This window comes from Culex pipiens, chromosome 2, assembly GCF_016801865.2.
Source record: "Culex pipiens pallens isolate TS chromosome 2, TS_CPP_V2, whole genome shotgun sequence".
NCBI classification, from domain to species: Eukaryota; Metazoa; Arthropoda; class Insecta; order Diptera; family Culicidae; genus Culex; species Culex pipiens.
The window spans coordinates 5,175,415-5,193,853 of NC_068938.1; the positions used below are offsets into that span (position 1 = coordinate 5,175,415).

An 18,439-nucleotide genomic window follows, 5' to 3' on the forward strand; every position below is an offset into this window, starting at 1 on the left:
TTCGAATGCAAATCCACGGCTTGCTTGGACCGGCTCTCGAACGCGCCGCGGCCTACTACGTCGCGCGCGCGGTCTGTCTCTCTCGCTTTGCTTGTATGTATTGGTGAGAGGAAGCTCACCCGATCTCATTCGTTGAGCGCGCGGACATGGCCGACTGCGATGTGGTGAGGATGACGCACATGCAAGGTCGTTGCGTACAAATTCAACATATCTGAAGGTCGTCGTGTGTTTGTATACACACCAGCACACGAAGCGGTTGCTTGGATGGCACGAACACTAGCGCGCGGGTTTTCGTACAAACAATGTGCTTTTTGGTTTGGGTGTTTGCGTGTGTGCGCGCGGGGCTGTGCGACGGAATGCTTGTGGTGGGTGAAGGAGCGAGCGAGCGCGCTGAAAGTACAGTAAGAAAGGTGAACGTGTGTGAAGTTGACGCGGAATTGGAGCTCTGCTGCTGCTGGTCGGGTCTGCAACTTGTTTGTCGGGAGAGGAAAGAAAGAAGGTACCTTTTCTTGGGGACAGTTCTGGAAGACGTTTTTTGAGCGCCTTTTTCGGGACGGAAGAGGATTAATTGTTGTAGGTTTCAACGCAACGAAACGCTAGTGTGTAATGTGATATGGGCCGCAAGTGGTAAGGAAGCCTCTTCGGAAAGAGGTTTTGTGAGGGTGTGTGTGTTTGTGGATGTCCGTGCAAAGGTAAAGGTTAGAAAGAAGAGTTGTTTTGTTGAACGCCAGGGAACGTAGTGCTGACGCAAGTGTTGTGCTCCTCCGAGTGGTGGTGCCCTTTAATCTTTTGTTGTCTGCACGGCATGCGGTGCGTGACCTCGAAAGTGGCAAGGCTTAGGACAGTCTGATTAGAAGTTTGGATAGAATTTCCTGTTGTTTTGTGACTTTCCAAAAATAGTGCGGCTTCCGTATCCTTTACTTGGACTTTGTAGGCTGTGGAAGATTATTGTCGATAGGGACTCGAAAAAACAAGGCCTGCTGCTGCTTCGCAATACAGTATTCGCAAAATATTCAAATTAATCCCAACTCTCGTTATGGTTTCTCGTTCCAGAAATGAAATCTGCTTCCATATTATTGTCGTAGCCGCAACCGAGTGTGGTAGTGTGAAGAATAATTATTGAAGCAACACCAGCAGGATGACATCAACGGAGTCGCGCGGAAACGTCTCGGTGACGACGATCAACTGCGAGAATGAGAATCCGGCGTCCAGCAGCAGTGCGTCCGTGGGGGCGCCCTTGGGGACGGGATCGGGAGGAGGGAGCAGCAGTAGTAGTAGTAGTAGCAGTAGCAACAGTAGCAGCACCAGCAATACGCCGAATCCGTCGACCGGTGGTTCCGGAACAATCTTCGGGAACGTCGGGATTCGGATAACCGTGCCAAAAATGGAAGAATCCGATGAGTCTGATACGGAACTTTCGAACATTGAAAAGACAGCAAAGGTAAGCATGAGGGATGACAGTCGAGCTAGCAAGGGACTGCCGCGGCCAATGTCCTGGGAGGGCGAACTGTCCGAACCGGAAGCGATGATGATTGATAATGAAAATAGTTCTACGGGCGATATAAAGCCAGAGCCGCTGATCGTGGTGGCCAAGGAGGAGCCAAGTGGTCCCGGGATTACCGAACCGCTAGCGTTGACCGCTAATCACAGCAGTAGCAGTTCTCCGCTGCCAGGACGAGCAATCAAACCGGAAGTGGGCATTCCGTTGATAAGCCACCATCATCACAACAGCGTTGCGTCCAGCTACGCCAATTCCATTCCAACTAGCAGTAGTAGTAGCAGTAGTATTAACGCTAAGAAACTCCCGGACGTGATCAACCTGAAGTACGAACACGACAACCTACCGGCGGTGCACTCTCCGCTGCTGGTCCGCTCCAAGACGACTCTGCTGCCGGCCAACCCCAGTCCGGACTCTGCCATCCATTCGGTGTACACGCACAGTTCGCCCAGTCAGTCGCCGCTCACGTCCCGCCATGCCCCGTACACTCCGTCGCTGAGCCGGAACAACAGCGATGCGTCCCACAGCAGCTGCTACTCGTACAGTTCCGAGTTCAGCCCGACGCACTCGCCCATCCAGGGACGGCACAACATGTTCGCGGCGGCGGCCGGCGGATCCTATAACGGCTCCCCGCTGCATCACTCAGTATTATACAAGCCGATGATCGACAACGAACAGGCGCTGAAGCTGGCCGGCCAGGAGGAACCGATCTTCGACAGCGAACATCTACCGTCCCCGGGAATCTCCCGACAGCAGCTGATCAACAGGTTTGCAAATGTTAACCCCAAGTCAAGTCCTCCATAAAATCAATCTCTCAATTTTAGTCCCTGCCCCATCTGCGGCGACAAGATCTCCGGCTTCCACTACGGCATCTTCTCGTGCGAGTCGTGCAAGGGCTTCTTCAAGCGGACGGTCCAGAACAGGAAGAACTACGTGTGCCTTAGGGGGGCGTCCTGCCCGGTCACGATCGCCACCCGGAAAAAGTGTCCCGCCTGCCGTTTCGAGAAGTGCCTTCAGAAGGGGATGAAGCTGGAAGGTAGGTCATTCAGTTGAGACTTCATAGAAGTGAAAATAAGAGAAACCATTCCCACAGCTATTCGCGAGGATCGCACCCGCGGGGGTCGATCGACGTACCAGTGCTCGTACACGCTGCCCGGTACGATCCTGAGCCCGTCCCTGTCCGGCGAGGGCAACAACTTCCCGTACTCGAACAGCCACGGCCAGCGCGGCCAGTACCCGCCGGGCATTTCCGGGCTGGTCATCAGCCAGCAGCAGATGAAGCTCGAGTGCCAGCAGGACATCAACAGCAACTCGAGTCCCGGCGGTGGGTCGAACGGCGTGCGACCGGGCGTCCCACAGCTGCTGCAGGTGAGTTTTTTCAGGTTGACAATGCGTAGATTAGAAGCTCACGATCGCTATCGTTCGCAGGAAATCATGGACGTTGAACACCTGTGGCAATACAACGCCGCCGAGCTGGCACGGCTGAATCAGCCTGCGCCGCCGGTGGATCGCGCCGCGATCGCAGCGAACCCGCTGCTCTCCAGTGCCGGCATCTCGAGCGAAAGCAGCCCCGATCTGATCGCGAACCTGTGCAACATTGCCGACCACCGGCTGTACAAGATCGTCAAGTGGTGCAAGAGTCTGCCACTGTTTAAGAACATTTCGGTGAGTTTGCTTTTTGGGGTTCGGTTTTTCTGGATTGATCTTGAACTCAATTCTTCTTGTAGATCGACGACCAGATCTGCCTGCTGATCAACTCGTGGTGTGAGTTGCTGCTGTTTTCGTGTTGCTTCCGATCGATGGCGACTCCCGGCGAGATTAAGATCTCGCTCGGCAAGTCGATCACGTTGGAACAGGCCAAGCACAGTGGGCTACAGGTGAGTTGCGCCCGCAATCAAGTGTTTCTAGGTCAGGGTTGTGAGACAATCTTTTTCCAATTCCCCCCACTAGACCTGCATCGAACGAATGCTCAATCTGACCGATCACCTGCGGCGGCTTCGCGTCGATCGGTACGAGTACGTCGCCATGAAGGTGATCGTGCTGCTGTCGTCGGACACGTCCGAGCTCAAGGAGTCGGAGAAGGTACGGGCCAGCCAGGAGAAGGCCCTGCAAGCGCTGCAGGCGTACACGTTGGCCCACTATCCGGAGACGCCGGCCAAGTTTGGCGAGCTGCTGCTCCGGATTCCGGAACTGCAGCGCACCTGTCAGGTAGGTTTCCTCAGCGCCAGCGTTTGCATGTTTGCGGAGAGTAAAACTGAGCTGCAGCTCTCGTTTCAGGTGGGCAAGGAAATGCTGACGATCAAACCCAAGGACGGCGAGGAGCCGTCCTTTAACCTGCTGATGGAACTGCTCCGTGGCGAGCACTAAGCAGAACTTAACAAGCGCCAAGTAAAAACAAAAAAACAGACGATCGTGCCTCAACAATTCTAGTGTTTAGACAAGTGTGTGTGGTCCCAGCGCAGCGGTTGGAACCAAGAGTCTGGGACTGATCATAGTAGGCGCGGGAACGCCTAACATCACTCTTCGCTCTCTGTCTCTGTCTGTTTTTCCGCTATCTTCGTTCCGGTTTTTGTTTCGTCGTCCCGATCAACACGCCCGGCTGTCGTCATCGCAGTAGGCTCTTCCACAAAAAAAAAAAAACACTGAGAGAAAAAAACAACCCGAAATCAAAAGTAACTCTTTCTAGAAATTGTGATTTTTACTCTAGACTTGATAAGTAGAGCGAGTTTATTTTATTCTTTTTTTTGTAGTTTTAATCAGATATTTAACACAGATTTTTATTTTCTCCCTGCGATTTTTACATTTGTCTGTTGTAAGAAAGTTTATTTAACTACTCGTAGTGTAACCTTTGTTTTATTAAAATGAAGATCGTTCAAAACGTACCCCATGAAGCGCGCAGGCTGAGTCCTGCGGTGGATCCCTTTTCCCAGAAGAGTTGATTTTCGTTTTTTAAACCGATCGATGATTGCAAGTACCAACTAAGTTTCCTTATAGCAGTTTAAGCTCAAGAGCTCATCGTAAGTTAATCGTACCGAGTAATCGCAAGACGAATAGTGTTGACTCTATTCGGTAGCAATAGAAGTTTTCTTACTTTTTAAACCTTACTCGTAAGTGGATAAGTTTTTTTTATTAAACTAGACAAAAATAGCATTGTATTGTTGATTGATACAAGTCCTTTTTGTTAAGCAGCGCTTTTAATCGAAATTGTTTAAGTTTTCTGTCGACTTCCAGTCGACACTGCGATACATTCGTGGAATGTACTCACCGGAGGCGATTTGAGAACAAGTAGCGAGAGGTAAATATTCTATTGAAAATCTATAAAATAAACTGAGATAGAGTCGTTTTTAAGGTTTAGAGCTAAGAACAACCGTGTCATCGCAAGATCTTCAGAACGTAAACGTTAATCGAGAAACAGGTGTCAAGGCACGTAACAGCAAAAAAAGGTTTCCAAGTTTTTGTAAGATCAAGATATTCCAAGCAATTCCCACGCGTCGCTCCTGATCGATATAACGCGATTATATCGAATCGGAGCGAAATTGGGAAACGCTTATAAATATATTTTACGTGTCAATTGACAGCACGAGAGACGGAAAAAGTGTGCCTTTTTCTGATAACAGCAAACCAGACAGAAGAAAACATTACAGTTTTGGACCTAGAATAAGACTATTTTTTGTATAGAGAGAGCAGAGGAAACAATTTATCGAAACCGAGAACAACAACAACAACCGTAAACAGGAAACACACGTCGTAGAAGTGAAGAAAACCGAATATGTAAAACAACTAGTAAGCATAAATGACTGAACTTTTTAGTCTAGTGTTAGTTAAACAAAAAAAAACGTGAACAAGCAGAAATACACATACACACAAAAAAGAGAGAAAACAAAATCTTATATACGTCGTGCGTCTTCGTCGTGTAAAGTAGTCTAAATATGAAACAAACAACCTTTTTGAAACGTGTTTTTTGACATCCGTAATGAAAAAAAAAAAAAACAATATTCTTTGATAGTTGCAATATATACAAAACCCCCAGACAAACGTGGAGTAATCAGAAGTAGCAAAACAGGAGAACAAAATTTCCTTATATTGTATGTGGAGTGCAATAATATTTTTTTAAACCAGCAAATCGTGTGTAGCTTCCAAAAGAATCGAAAACTACGCGCAGGTAAATTTATGGAGGGCATTTCTAGCTTTCACGAGATAAAAAAGTTTACAACAGCAAGATTTCCGAGAGATTGAGATGTTTTTTTTTAATTTTTTGCGTAATTTATAGAGAGAGTTTACAGTTCGTTTTTGTTTCAGTGTAAATATCGTTTCAGAGCAGCCTTTCAAAACGAATTAAGTTTTTCTTTTTCTCCAAGAAATGAGAAGTATGTGATGAACTAAGTGTAAAACGTAAATAAAAAAAAAATCTCTAGCGTAAAGTATCGATGCAACCCAGAGCAGAAACATTTAGCAAAATATACAGCTACTTAAAGCAAACAATCGGCAAAAACGAAACTGAATCGATGAAAAATTGCAGTATTTTTAGGAACGTACTTTTTACTCAAACAAAACCCTCCCCTCCCCCTGTTGAAACTCTGCGCATTGTTTATCGTTTTTTACATCTGTTGCAAGTACATTGCAGAATCTTTAAAAAAAATCAAATCAAGTTGACGACAACAACATTTCAGTAGTAGTTTAAATACATTCACGAAAAAACGGAGTGAACAAATCCACACTCACACACACATACTGTACTTAAACGAATTTTTAGGTTTATTATTTTGTCTCGGAACGTAACTTTTCCTACCCTTAGCAAGAACAAAAAAATAAAAAAAACGAGGGGTGAAAATGGGCCGGGCACCGATTAGCAACTAATTGGTGATCCCCACCTCTCCCCGTATTGGGTGGGAACAAAATTGAGAATTTTTAATAAATATCAGTTTATAACGTAACGCACGGAGGCATGCGCTTTGATTGTCCGAAAATGTCCCCAACCAAGGTAATAAAAACGCTCGTCAAGTGCGCAAATTGTGATGGCAACTAGACGGCGAAATTTCGAAGCATCATTTTATCGCAGTATATTTGAACCTTTTTTATTATTATTTTGCCATTAAAATTTAAAAAAATAGGAGAGATTATCTGAATTCACAAAATTTGTTACAAATCTAACCTAATTTTTTTTCCGAAATTTTTTTTTTTTGAAATTTCTTTGTGTGGAATTTTGATTAACTTTATTATTGCACATTTCTATCATTTAAATTTGGATGTTATTATTTTTTCCCAAAATAAAAATTTTACAAAATTCTCTTCTATTTTTTTTTTCTAATAATAATTCTTATTTAATTTTCGAATTATATTTCCTGCGCAAAAATATTTCATAGTAAAAATCATGATTGCTTTTGGAAAATTGATCTTCACTTCTTTCGCATTCTATTATCACTCTATATTTTGTTTAAGCTTGCCTTAAATATTTCAACAATAAAATAGCAATAATTGAACAGATATTTAAACAAACTATAACCAATTGATTTATCATTGATTTTGTAAACCAATTTTTTATAAGTTTTAATCACAGATCTAAATAGTGGAATAATAATAAAATTCCAATGAATTGAAAATGTTTGTTGAAAATCCATATTTCATTCTATTTAAACACAGTAATTTTCTAAAATTTTATATCAGGCAAATAAAAATATGCATCAACTCCAATTATGTGGTTGGAACTCTTCGAATCATCCTGAAAAATTCAAACCCATGTTTGTCTTATGTTTCAATCAAAAATGTATAAATTACACTAGTTTCTTGAGTTAAAATTAGTTGTGGTTTAAAAAGTTTGCTTAGGATGGTACAAATATTTTTTGAACTTTTGGTCACCCTCGTGATTTTAATAATTTATCCATATTCTGAATTTTTAACGTTGATCAACGTATTGTCAAATTTTCTCTTTGACCTGTGATGCTTAAATTTGATTTGAATTCAATGTTGTAAATTTGCAGGATGATCCGAAGTAGTTCAAACAACCCAATCTGACGTTTAGATTTTTTAGACATTGTTTGTGATATAACAGTTATGAACAATGCTAAACATCGTCGTTTACAAATTTATTTAAGGTTCTCTTTTTTAAACACAACTTTGTTTTGAATCTAAATTTAATTAAAGGAATAAGAGTTTTCATTATTTTTCATTGGTTCATTAATTTTAAAACTATGAACGTTTTGAAAATCCTTGTAATTAATTAATTGATTCTTTCCAAATTCATAGAATCGTTGAAGGGGGTAGGGACCATCCACAAACCACGTGGACACTTTTTTTTTGGAAATCTCAACCCCCCCCCTCCCCTCGTGGACAATTGTCCATACAAAAAAAAACTTTTTTGTATGGAGCGTGGACAATCGCCATACCCCCCCCCCCTAAAGTGTCCACGTGGTTTATGGATGGTCCCGTATAAATAAATTGTGATTCCTATTTTTGCAAAGATTGAATATATTTTTAATCATTTTCCCTGGAGGACCGACGTTTGGTGATTACTATTCTAGAAGATTGATACCGGCCAGCGATGAAAGAATCTCCATTGTAAGAAAATCTTTCGACGCTCATCAGAGAAAAAAAATTCGGATATGAACAAGGCTCTTCCCTCTCGGATACGAAAATCGGTCATCGGCCCGTATAAATAAATTGTGATTCCTATTTTTACAAAGATTGAATATATTTTTAATCATTTTCCCTGGAGGACCGACGTTTGGTGATTACTATTCTAGAAGATTGATACCGGCCAGCGATGAAAGAATCTCCATTGTAAGAAAATCTTTCGACGCTCATCAGAGAAAAAAAATTCGGATATGAACAAGGCTCTTCCCTCTCGGATACGAAAATCGGTCAAATGAAACTCAATAAATCATATCTGAATTGTTCGGCGGAACACCGATGTCATTTCCAACTTGTAAGTGTAAAGTCACACGTTGAAAAACGACCTCTCACTTTTAGTAGATGAACAATGTTTGTAAACAAAACGAAATAAATGAACTTATGTGGTGCTAACATTGAGATCCACAAAAAATCTTCGACTGTTTGGTTTTCATCGCGCAGTTCGGGAGCGATTCTCTTGTGCGTGTTTCGCCTCCTCTCTCTTTCGCGGGTGAAGAAAGTTCCCAAGCGAAAAAGATGTTTTTTCGATTATTCCATCCGTGCTACCGGTACATACTGATTAACTTGTTAAATTGAATGATCTTATTTCAAATTTTGATCAAAGACACACGACTGCCATTTTTTCCGACCGGTTTTCGTCTCAGTTGCCGGTTTCGAGAATCACCTAAAATTCATTCAATTTATGAGTGAAATAGTGCAACCCAGTCACGAAATATTCTAGCAGAACTGGTTCTGACAAAATTCTGCTAGAATGGTGGAACATTTCTGCTTGAGTGATGTAAGAATATCCAGCTCTGTCAGAACTTTGCTGGAATCCTGCTAGAACGTCGTGACTTGGAACGATGAAGATCCAAGGGGCAAGCCACTCCGAAAAACGCCCGATTCGTATGCTTTACACTCTAAATTGCACTTCGCGCCAAACTCACCACTCCGCGCAGGGTTGGCACCTGTCAGTGCAGTGACAGCTCAAAACTCACCTCACTCTCTTGCTCGCTCGCCACGATCTGACAACAAAGTGTACATGCATGCATGTGTTTTGGCTTGGCCCTCTCTCCCTCAATTCATTAAATTCTCTCCCGCTCTCTCTCAATGGTCGCGTGCGGGGTGGCTTCTTTCGCCCTCGCGCGCACCATTCACAAGTCAGTCTTTCGTGGGTCGTCGAGGAGCCAAGTCAGCTTTACGGGCGGTGTGTCGTTACGGTGTTTGGCGTCGCGCCTGCTGCGGCTATCGGAATTTTGTTATATCGAACGGCGCGTTCTCGCCGTGGTGAATGTGTGTGCGTGAGGAGAGTCGCAGAGAACCGTCATAATAATTATACACACTTTTTTGTTGGCTTGCTGCGGATCCTATTTTTTCGCGATTTCTCGCGCTAGAATCGGGGTGAAATTTCGGGATATTGCGCGAAAGTGAAGTGGATCTATTTTGTGCAAGTGACATTTCCCTCGATACATTGTGCACCGCCGCGAGTGAGTGGGGAGGGCAAAAATTGTGTGGAAAATTTCTGTGTTCGCGTCGACGAAGACCAGGGGACAGGGAAGTGAGTAAAAATAAAATATCTTAGCTCAACTCAACTCGGCGCTGCCAGCAATCAAAGTAGTTTTTGACGTTTGATAACACACAGCAGTAGTAGTCTGTGCTGCGGTTCGGTGTCGGTCCCGGGGCCAAACATAGTGGGCCTTGCGAATGCGATAATGATAAGCAAGACGGGGCAGGATATTGTCGCTTCGCTCGAAAGTTGTTGAGTGGTGATAAAAAAAAATCAACAAGACGCGACCGTCGACGTCGGCCTAATTGAGATTTCCTCTCTCGGCTTTCCAGCGCAATTATCGGGGCAATTTTGTAATAAATAGCGAAAACCAGCTCAGTTGGCGTTCGATTTGGTGCGTTTTAAGTGTGTGAAGGAAAAGTTTGGCTTGATTCGAGGTGGAGAGCAGATTTGTGGTGAATTCGTCTACGAGGGGCTAGTCAAAATAGCTACGGGGATAGTTTGCCAGAAACGCACGCAATTTTAGTTTTTTTTGTGAAACCACGAAAAGAAGAGTGTGGTGAGTGTGGGTGACACAACATCCGTGGACTTCCCCAGCTCGCACTTCATCAACACGCGAAACATACCAACATTGCACGGTGAGTTTGTTTTACGTTCTTTTATTTGAGTGGTACAGGGGAGTGGTGAGTATTGCTCAACCATGCTGCTGGCAGCTCGCGAGAGCGCTCGCAAGAGAATGCTCTACTCACCACCAATCGCAGCGTGCGTTGCGAAGGGTGAATGGGATTTTGGAGTGTAAACAAGAGCTCGAGTGCTTTTCAGAGAGTGTCGTGGTGAAAAGTGACGTTTACGAAATAGGAGTACACAAGTGTGAGCTGGGCACCGTTGTGTGTGAATATTGTGGGTGAAAAATTTTTGTTTACCAATCATTTTGGAAAGTGTAATTTCACGCCGATAATTGGCGGTGTAGCGTGTGTTGGTTTGGGAAGGGAAAATCGTCGTTATTGTTTACCGTGTGATTGGTGATTTTCGTCGGTTTAGGCCAATTTGTTTTCGGACCGACGACGACAAAGTCTTGTCTTGTCGCGGTGAGTTTGGTGGTCTTTGCGGGGGATCGAAGTAGGCGAGACGGGAAATAAGAAAGGATTTTTTGGAAGAACGAGGCCGTCTGATAAAGTTCAATGTGGTGGCATTTTGAAGTCATGACACTTCTGCGAAGGACTGAATTCGATTGACTTTTGCAGTTTGTATGCCTGCTTTGACTGTAGGAGAGTGCTGGCGTCGCGGTTCGTTATCGCTGCAAATGTCAAGTTAGCCTTGAGAAATGCAATCTCCTTTGTAGATAAAAAGAGAAGAGCATCTTCTTGTGATCAACGCTTGCTATGATATCATCCTTTCCTTCAACTTTAAGATTCCAAATTGGACGTCCGCAGGTGGATTTTGTATTGGTAGCAATATTTGCATTCCGTATTCTTCGTAAAATTAATTAAACAAAGTTATTTACGATTCATTCAATATTGTTCACAATAAGTAGTATCTAAATCACGGTTGGTAGCAGTTCAGAATTATCTCAAATTTAATTGGTTTTTTCTAGCTGAACTAAGTAGACACGTTCAGAACTGTTATTGGTAGCTAGTCAGGAAAATTACACGTAGATTTGGTAGCTTTGGTAGCAGGATGAGTTGAAAAAATCAACCAAGAATGAATTTTTTTTTTTTTTTCTTCATAACTTATTTTTATTAGGTCCTTTTAGGTGCTGTGACCAGGTTATGACCGAGGATCATTAGTACAAAAATAATAAATAGCAAAATAAAAACAGTAATTGAATAAGATGATTATTTTCTCGTGCCATGTGTCAGCAAGTGTGCGATCACGTCAATCTGTTCCTCGGGTGTCTTGCACTGGCTCAAGCGAACTCTGTATTCCCGGTAAATGGTCCACAGCTCCGACTCGCTGTACAGCTTCCGTTCACCTTGTTGCTCCTTCGGGGTTGCACCGGCGCCGGCGCCAGTATTTTCTCGACTTCTTCCTGCGGGACGAGGATGTTTATCTTCCGTCCCGACGGACGGCACCGCTCCAGGTAGCGGAGGAAAATCCGCCGCGGTGAACGCGGCTCCTGCCGGAGTCTGTTTGTCCTTCTTCCATGCTGGCGGCTTCGGCTTGGACGCCTGCTGCCTCGACTGGATGAACTGCGCACGTTTGGGACAGCTGCGGTCCAGACCCTCGTGGGATCCAGAGCAGTTGACACACTTCTTGGCTTGCGTTTCTTCTGCTTTGCACTTTTCCGTGCTGTGGGCACCCCCACAGCTGCTGCACCTTGGCTTGAGATGGCAGTTACTGGTTCCGTGACCGAACTGCAAGCAGTTCTTGCACTGGGTCACGTGCGGTTCTTTGTTCCGGTAGGCCACCCACCGGACGACGACTGGTCCCACTTTCTTTACCTTGCTACTCAACTCCTTGATACTGGTGTGCCCCTTGGGAAAAAGCACGATGAAAGGCGTCTCATCGATGGCGGGAAGCTGCTGCTTCCGCCTGATGGCGTGTACTGCCAAGACGTCCAGCTGATGTTCCGTCTTGAGCAGCTCCTTGATGTAATCCGGTTCCACGTTCGGGAGACCTCGCATTACTACCCGGTGCGGTCTCGCACTGCGCTTTCCGTGCGTGTAGAACTGCACCTTGTTCTTCTTCAGGTGAGCTTGCACCGTGTCGAAGTCGTCGCTCGAGAAGCACGTAATTTTGGTGCCATACCGCGTCAGTTTGTGTTCCGGCTGGACATCACATGACGACATCACCTTCGCAAGGCGGGCGAAGCTCGTTTCTTTCACCACCAGCGGTGGCTGCTTCTTCTCCCCGGCCGACTTGCCGGTTGCTGGTACCACGGGGATGGTTTTTTCTGCTGCTGGGTTCGCATTGTTGTTGTTGTTGTTGCTCTCCTCCGCTAGCGGGCTGAACTTGTTGTTGCTGAGCAGTTTCTCCACATCGCCGTCGTTGCCGCCATCGCCGACGTTGATCTCCTCCTTAGCCTTCCTGCGGCGAACCTTGACCACGGGACGAAATTCGCCCCCGTCCTCTCCTCCTCCTTCGGAGTCTTCCACCTCCATGCCCGTCGCCGCCTGCGTCTTGGGTTGAAACCCGTCCGGTTTCTCCCACACACTTTTCCTCAAGGCCGCGTTCCAGTAGAACGTCCTTCCATTCTCAGCCCTGTGCTCCGTCCACTCACTCTCTACCGTCGCGGCCGCCGCCATGGCCGTCGGCGAAAGTTAACAAAACACCGTCAAAAACGCGCTAAGCTAGCTCGAAAGACGACCAAACCCAACGAAAGTTGAACAGGGAATGCAAGAATGAATTCTGTGCTTGAGATACTCTAGCAGAGTATGTTCCCTAAGGAACTGTTCATTTGAAATCCGACGTCTTAATCGGTATTGGTAGAAAATCATAATGGTCTTAAAATAAATTGGAAGCTGATTGAAACGGCCACAAATGGAATTGGTAGCTGTTCAGGATGACCTCAAGTGGAACTGGTTATAGTAGCTTGACCAGGGGGCTTTGAGTAGGACTGCTATTGGTAGCTGGTCTGGATGACCACTTTAACTATGGTTTTGGTAGCAGATTGAGATGTTAAAAATCGACCAAAAAAGTATACTGCGCTTGAGCATAGCGCGTTGGATGTTCTAGAAGAGTATTTTCCCTAATGAACTGTTCATTTGACATTTTTCACATATTTTGAAGCACATCAGGACGTCACAATTTTTATTGGTAGCGGATTGTCATAAAAGAAGTTGGTAACTGATTGAAACAGCGGCTAATGGAATTAGTAGCTGTTAAGAATGACCTCAAGTTGAATTGGTTTTAGTAGTTGGATGAGTTAGCCACGTTTAGAATGGCTATTGGTAGCTGATCAGGAATACCACACTTGGATTTGGCTTTGATAGCAGATTGAGATGACTTCAAGTGAATTTTGTATTGATGGCAAATTAAAATTCTAGACAATTAAATTGTTAGATAATTGGTATGACCATTTGAAGAATTGGTAGCTAATACCTCTGAGTTAAGACGAAAGAAGAAGCTGATCGAGGAGGAAATTGGTAGCCTGCTAGTTACCAGACTTGCTTTCCAAATCTGCTTTAAACGCTATCTCTAATTGATCGCTGAGCTTCTGATCTCGACATTTCGGCGGCTTCCCACAACCACTTCAAACACACCAGCGCTAGATCTTTCTAAGTTGCATTTCCAGCGAATCACGATATTAGAAAAGCGGTTCAAGTCATGCAGTCGGCTCAACTCTGCTGAGTGATGAGTTGCTCAGTAGGCGTTGAATGTTGCAGTTTTCTCGAAAAAAAAAATAGAGCACATCTTTTCAAGATCGATCATCTTTTAAGCGCTTTTTTTGCTACAACAATTTCCCAATTCCCACACACCTCACGTGGTGATGGCTCTGCATAATTACAGGTGGCGTGCAGCGGAGAAATAACCTCAAGAGTTTCGAAGCCACCCCGCTGAAAAAAAAATCCCAATCGCCATTTGTTTACCCTGAACGACGACGGCTGTTGAGATGTGCATCGAATTTGGTTCGACCTCGACCAGATTCAGCGTCTTCTTCTGCTTCACCGTCTCGCACACAGACGGTATTGTGTGCATTTTGCAATGGCCGGCGGTTTGTTTTGCCATTTTGTGCGCACCATCGAGCACCATCCGCGAAACCATCCAATTAAGCACCGAAGCAATCAAGCCCCCAAAGGTTCGAATATTGGTAAGGTCCGCAAGGAAAACTGCATAATGGCGGAGCGAATCTTGGTAGGCTTTGAGCTTTTCATTCCGCTTCTTTTAAATGTTTGCTTTGGCTTGTTTGGTTGTTGAAATCGCGGGTTGCTACGATCGGCGAGCGCGATTTCCTTCGGCCTTTGTGAATCATTTACTGGTGAAGTCGAGTTTGTTTACGTTTTTTCAATGTGCAATGCAAATGATACCTTTTTTCTTCTTCCAACGAAATTGTTCCCCTAGTAAATGTCAAATTGTGTAATGCGCAGTAAAGCGACGCCATATAATAATGCATATCGGACACTAGTCACAGCGCGTTACCTAACCTCTTTCACGCGACCAAACCCGAACCTGACTCAACCGCTTGGACCAGGTCGGCCTTAATCAAACACCAGCACCACCTACTAACAATAAAGAAACCAGATTGACCGGGTGTAAAACGAACAGAAAAAAATAAGGCAGCCGCAGCACTGAATATTTGCATAATTTATACTCACCACGCTAGCAGTTGCTTTACTTTCGGACGTCTTTCACTCTGATTATGAGTGTACGTGGCTGTCACCGTACACGCTAAAGCGAAAACAAGCGCGCTGATCCGGTTTTGTGGTCCCACGTGACAGCTCAATCCTAGGGACCTACATAGGGAAATGAAATGTTCTGGGAGAAATTTCAAACACCCAAAGTCATTCAAATTTAAGGTTGAAAAACTTGTAGTTTTTCTTTGGTGCTGGCACTTTTCTTATACCGAACAAGCGCAAACATAACAAAAACTACCAAATTATAATAATAAACAGTTTTACAATGCTTTTGATTGATATAAATATTGTTTTTTGGCCAACATTATTTAATATTGATTCCAACCTTGTTCTTGCATGATTTTGATGCTCGATTGGAACCCCGATTTGACAGTTCGATTGGAACCCTGAGAGTGACATTTCGCCTCTCCATATAGGCTCTCTACTCAATCCATTTCTTTGCCGGACAACAGGTTTCTGACCACAGCGGCAGAACCGAAGCTTCGATTTCCCGCTCGGGATCAAACCGAATCGAATTAAATAATCGAAAAAAGTGATTAATGAGCCGGGAAACGCAAATACCGCGGCGGGGTTGAAAAATTAGGCGTTTGACCACCACCTCGAAACAATCAAATTAAAGTCCTTTACAATTAGTAGTTTTGTTTGCGCCGCACCATCAATCTTCATTAGTGGGTTAGAATTACGCATGTTTCGAAGAGGCAACAAACCGAGCGACGTCTTCCGGAACGGTGTCGAACTAATTAGACAGATCAGAAAAAAATCTTCAATTAGGCGTTTATGGCGCCGTAAAGCTTGTCTTGCGAGTGTAATTTGTCGCTGAAATGACAAGTGGTCAACCCCACCGCGCTGCGTTTGACGCAGCGATGATTCTTCGACGAAGAGTCAACCAAGCAGGCTGCATTGCGCAAAAGCCCCAAAGTTAACTCCGATATTAATCACTTGACCTGATTTAGTTTCCATCACTCATACACGCGTTATTTTTTGTCTGCTTTGCATTATTGAGGCCTGCTGGGATGCTGTTCATTCCATAGAGCACACAACATTGGGGAGATCCATTGCCGAGGCACTTTATGTTTTGAGTCAGCCAAGCAGCACAAACAAACCAAACAAAAAAAAATAGACGATCGCCGCCGGTCGCCTGCTTGGATTTTGTTGCACGCTGCACACGCTCAAAGAAAACAGGCTAACTCGGATGAAAAATGGGGAAATCTTCTTCGTTTTAAAGTTATTGCTTCGTTTTTTCGAGGTGAATCAAGTTCCAGCGTGAAGAGTAAAAAACACGTCAATTAGCAGCGAGCAGACAATTGTTTTCCAATTATCTTATATTTTGTGCCCAGTTGTTGTTGTTGTAGTCGCTCAAGTTGCTGAGTCGGTTGGTACATAATAGTTCAAAATTAGGGGCTGTCGAAATGTGGTTTTTGAGAGTTGCGGAGGGGGATCTCCTCCCCATTGAGTAACTTTTATTAGGTAATTTTGGAAATAATATCGTGCCAGTCTCGAGAGGAGGATAAAGTGAGTGGTCTTCAAATTTAAGCGGAAGTCGAGAGTGTGATAAGAAGCGCTTGGCAACAGTTCTTAACCTCAGCGATGATTCAGGGTGGTCTGTTTATTGATAGGAGAATGTTCAAATGGTTTCGCTACAAAAATACAAAAAAAAAAAATAAAAAAAAAGACAAAAAAGAAAAAAAAAGACAAAAAAGACAAAAAAGACAAAAAAGACAAAAAAGACAAAAAAAGACAAAAAAGACAAAAAAGACAAAAAAGACAAAAAAGACAAAAAAGACAAAAAAGACAAAAAAAGACAAAAAAAAACCAAAAAGACAAAAAAGACAAAAAAGACAAAAAAGACAAAAAAGACAAAAAAGACAAAAAAGACAAAAAAGACAAAAAAGACAAAAAAGACAAAAAAGACAAAAAAGACAAAAAAGACAAAAAAGACAAAAAAGACAAAAAAGACAAAAAAGACAAAAAAGACAAAAAAGACAAAAAAGACAAAAAAGACAAAAAAGACAAAAAAGACAAAAAAGACAAAAAAGACAAAAAAGACAAAAAAGACAAAAAAGACAAAAAAGACAAAAAAGACAAAAAAGACAAAAAAGACAAAAAAGACAAAAAAGACAAAAAAGACAAAAAAGACAAAAAAGACAAAAAAGACAAAAAAGACAAAAAAGACAAAAAAGACAAAAAAGACAAAAAAAGACAAAAAAGACAAAAAAGGCAAAAAAGCATAAGCAAGCATAAGCATAGGTGCCCACCCGCAGTTGCTACTCCGTTATTGACCAGGACCTCCAGAAGTTACATCCACGAGCCGTGGAAGATGAGTGGGTGCTATCTTTCCTCGCTTCGCAACTTCTCAAAGGCCCCTATCATGCTGATCAATACCGGCGCCGGCCACGACCAGTGGTAGAGTCACGGGGAAGCGGATGGGAATGTTAGTCCGATACTTGAGTGATAGAGACCGCCCAATCGACTGCTTCTCCGACAAAGTATCACATGAGTTTTGAGGGGGTTAGTAGATGGGTATGAGGTCAGGATTCACGTGTGGCAGTGATGTGACCATGAGCATTTTGTTTATCGGTTGAAAATTTTTAATCTTAGGCAGCCGACTGCGGAAAGATAAATAATTGATTATTTAGAAAGTTGTTTTTAATCGAACGCGTGCCAACCGAGCAGTAGTGCTATGGGCTGGACTTATCAGTATATTTTTACTGTTTGTACAATTTTGATAACGCGAGCAATTTTTTTTTTAAGACGCTTTACTCGTTATAAAATCGTTAGTTTGATGAGTTAATACTATAACTGCCAGTTGGAATAAATTATTACGATCAACGAATATAAACGAAAACAAAACGGGACACCACGTAACCGATCTAATGAAATTAAAAAAAAATAACTCAAACGAACTAAACCGGCGGCGTGCCTTCCAATAAACGATGATAAAAGAAGGACTTATGAAAAATTAAATATCAAATAAAAGGCTCCGAAAAACACGTTGCAGAGTAACCGCGAGGTCTTGCTACTCACAATCCAATCAAAAAATTCAATAACGCGCGCGAATGGTCTATCCTAACGCGCCCGAAACGAAGCCGACAAAAAAAAACAACTTTTCAATCGCGCGACTCTTTTCCAACTAACGACGATTCTTTTTTCGCTCCATTCTGTGTGCCTCTGCGGCGCACACACACACTGGCGAAGCCTCTCGAACATCCGGGATTCTTCCTCTTCCCGCAATCATCCCATTTCACTTCTGAAACGCGCCCGAAACGAAGCCGAAAAAAAAAACAACTTTTCAATCGCGCGACTCTTTTCCAACTAACGACGATTCTTTTTTCGCTCCATTCTGTGTGCCTCTGCGGCGCACACACACTGGCAAAGCCTCTCGAACATCCGGGATTCTTCCTCTTCCCGCAATCATCCCATTTCACTTCTGAAACGCGCCCGAAACGAAGCCGACAAAAAAAAACAACTTTTCAATCGCGCGACTCTTTTCCAACTAACGACGATTCTTTTTTCGCTCCTTTCTGTGTGCCTCTG

The 18,439-nt window shown here is 43.8% G+C and overlaps 2 protein-coding genes across 8 annotated transcripts in view; both read left to right on the plus strand.

Annotated features, from left to right (window-relative positions):
• Nucleotides 1-6,432, plus strand: part of LOC120417376 (nuclear hormone receptor FTZ-F1 beta) — a 40,231-nt gene extending 33,799 nt beyond the window's left edge. For 2 of the 7 annotated variants that reach the window (XM_039579397.2, XM_039579403.2), the window contains exons 3-8: nt 1,054-2,265; nt 2,323-2,534; nt 2,592-3,163; nt 3,226-3,375; nt 3,449-3,706; nt 3,764-6,432. In XM_039579397.2, coding sequence (XP_039435331.1) covers nt 1,139-2,265; nt 2,323-2,534; nt 2,592-3,163; nt 3,226-3,375; nt 3,449-3,706; nt 3,764-3,865 — 2,421 coding nt within the window. In that variant the 5' untranslated portion in view covers nt 1,054-1,138 and the 3' untranslated portion in view covers nt 3,866-6,432. Of the gene's footprint in view, nt 1-361; nt 628-1,053; nt 2,266-2,322; nt 2,535-2,591; nt 3,164-3,225; nt 3,376-3,448; nt 3,707-3,763 lie in introns of those variants that run through there. The other 5 variants (XM_039579437.2, XM_039579445.2, XM_039579409.2 and 2 more) reach the window with 5 other exon arrangements.
• A 2,838-nt stretch (nt 6,433-9,270) lies between these two features.
• LOC120417351 (beta-1,4-glucuronyltransferase 1) overlaps nt 9,271-18,439 on the plus strand; it is a 128,241-nt gene continuing 119,072 nt past the window's right edge. Inside the window, exon 1 of the mRNA XM_039579355.2 lies at nt 9,271-10,249. The gene's annotated coding sequence lies outside the window, so the exon portion shown is untranslated. The remainder of the gene's footprint in view (nt 10,250-18,439) is intronic.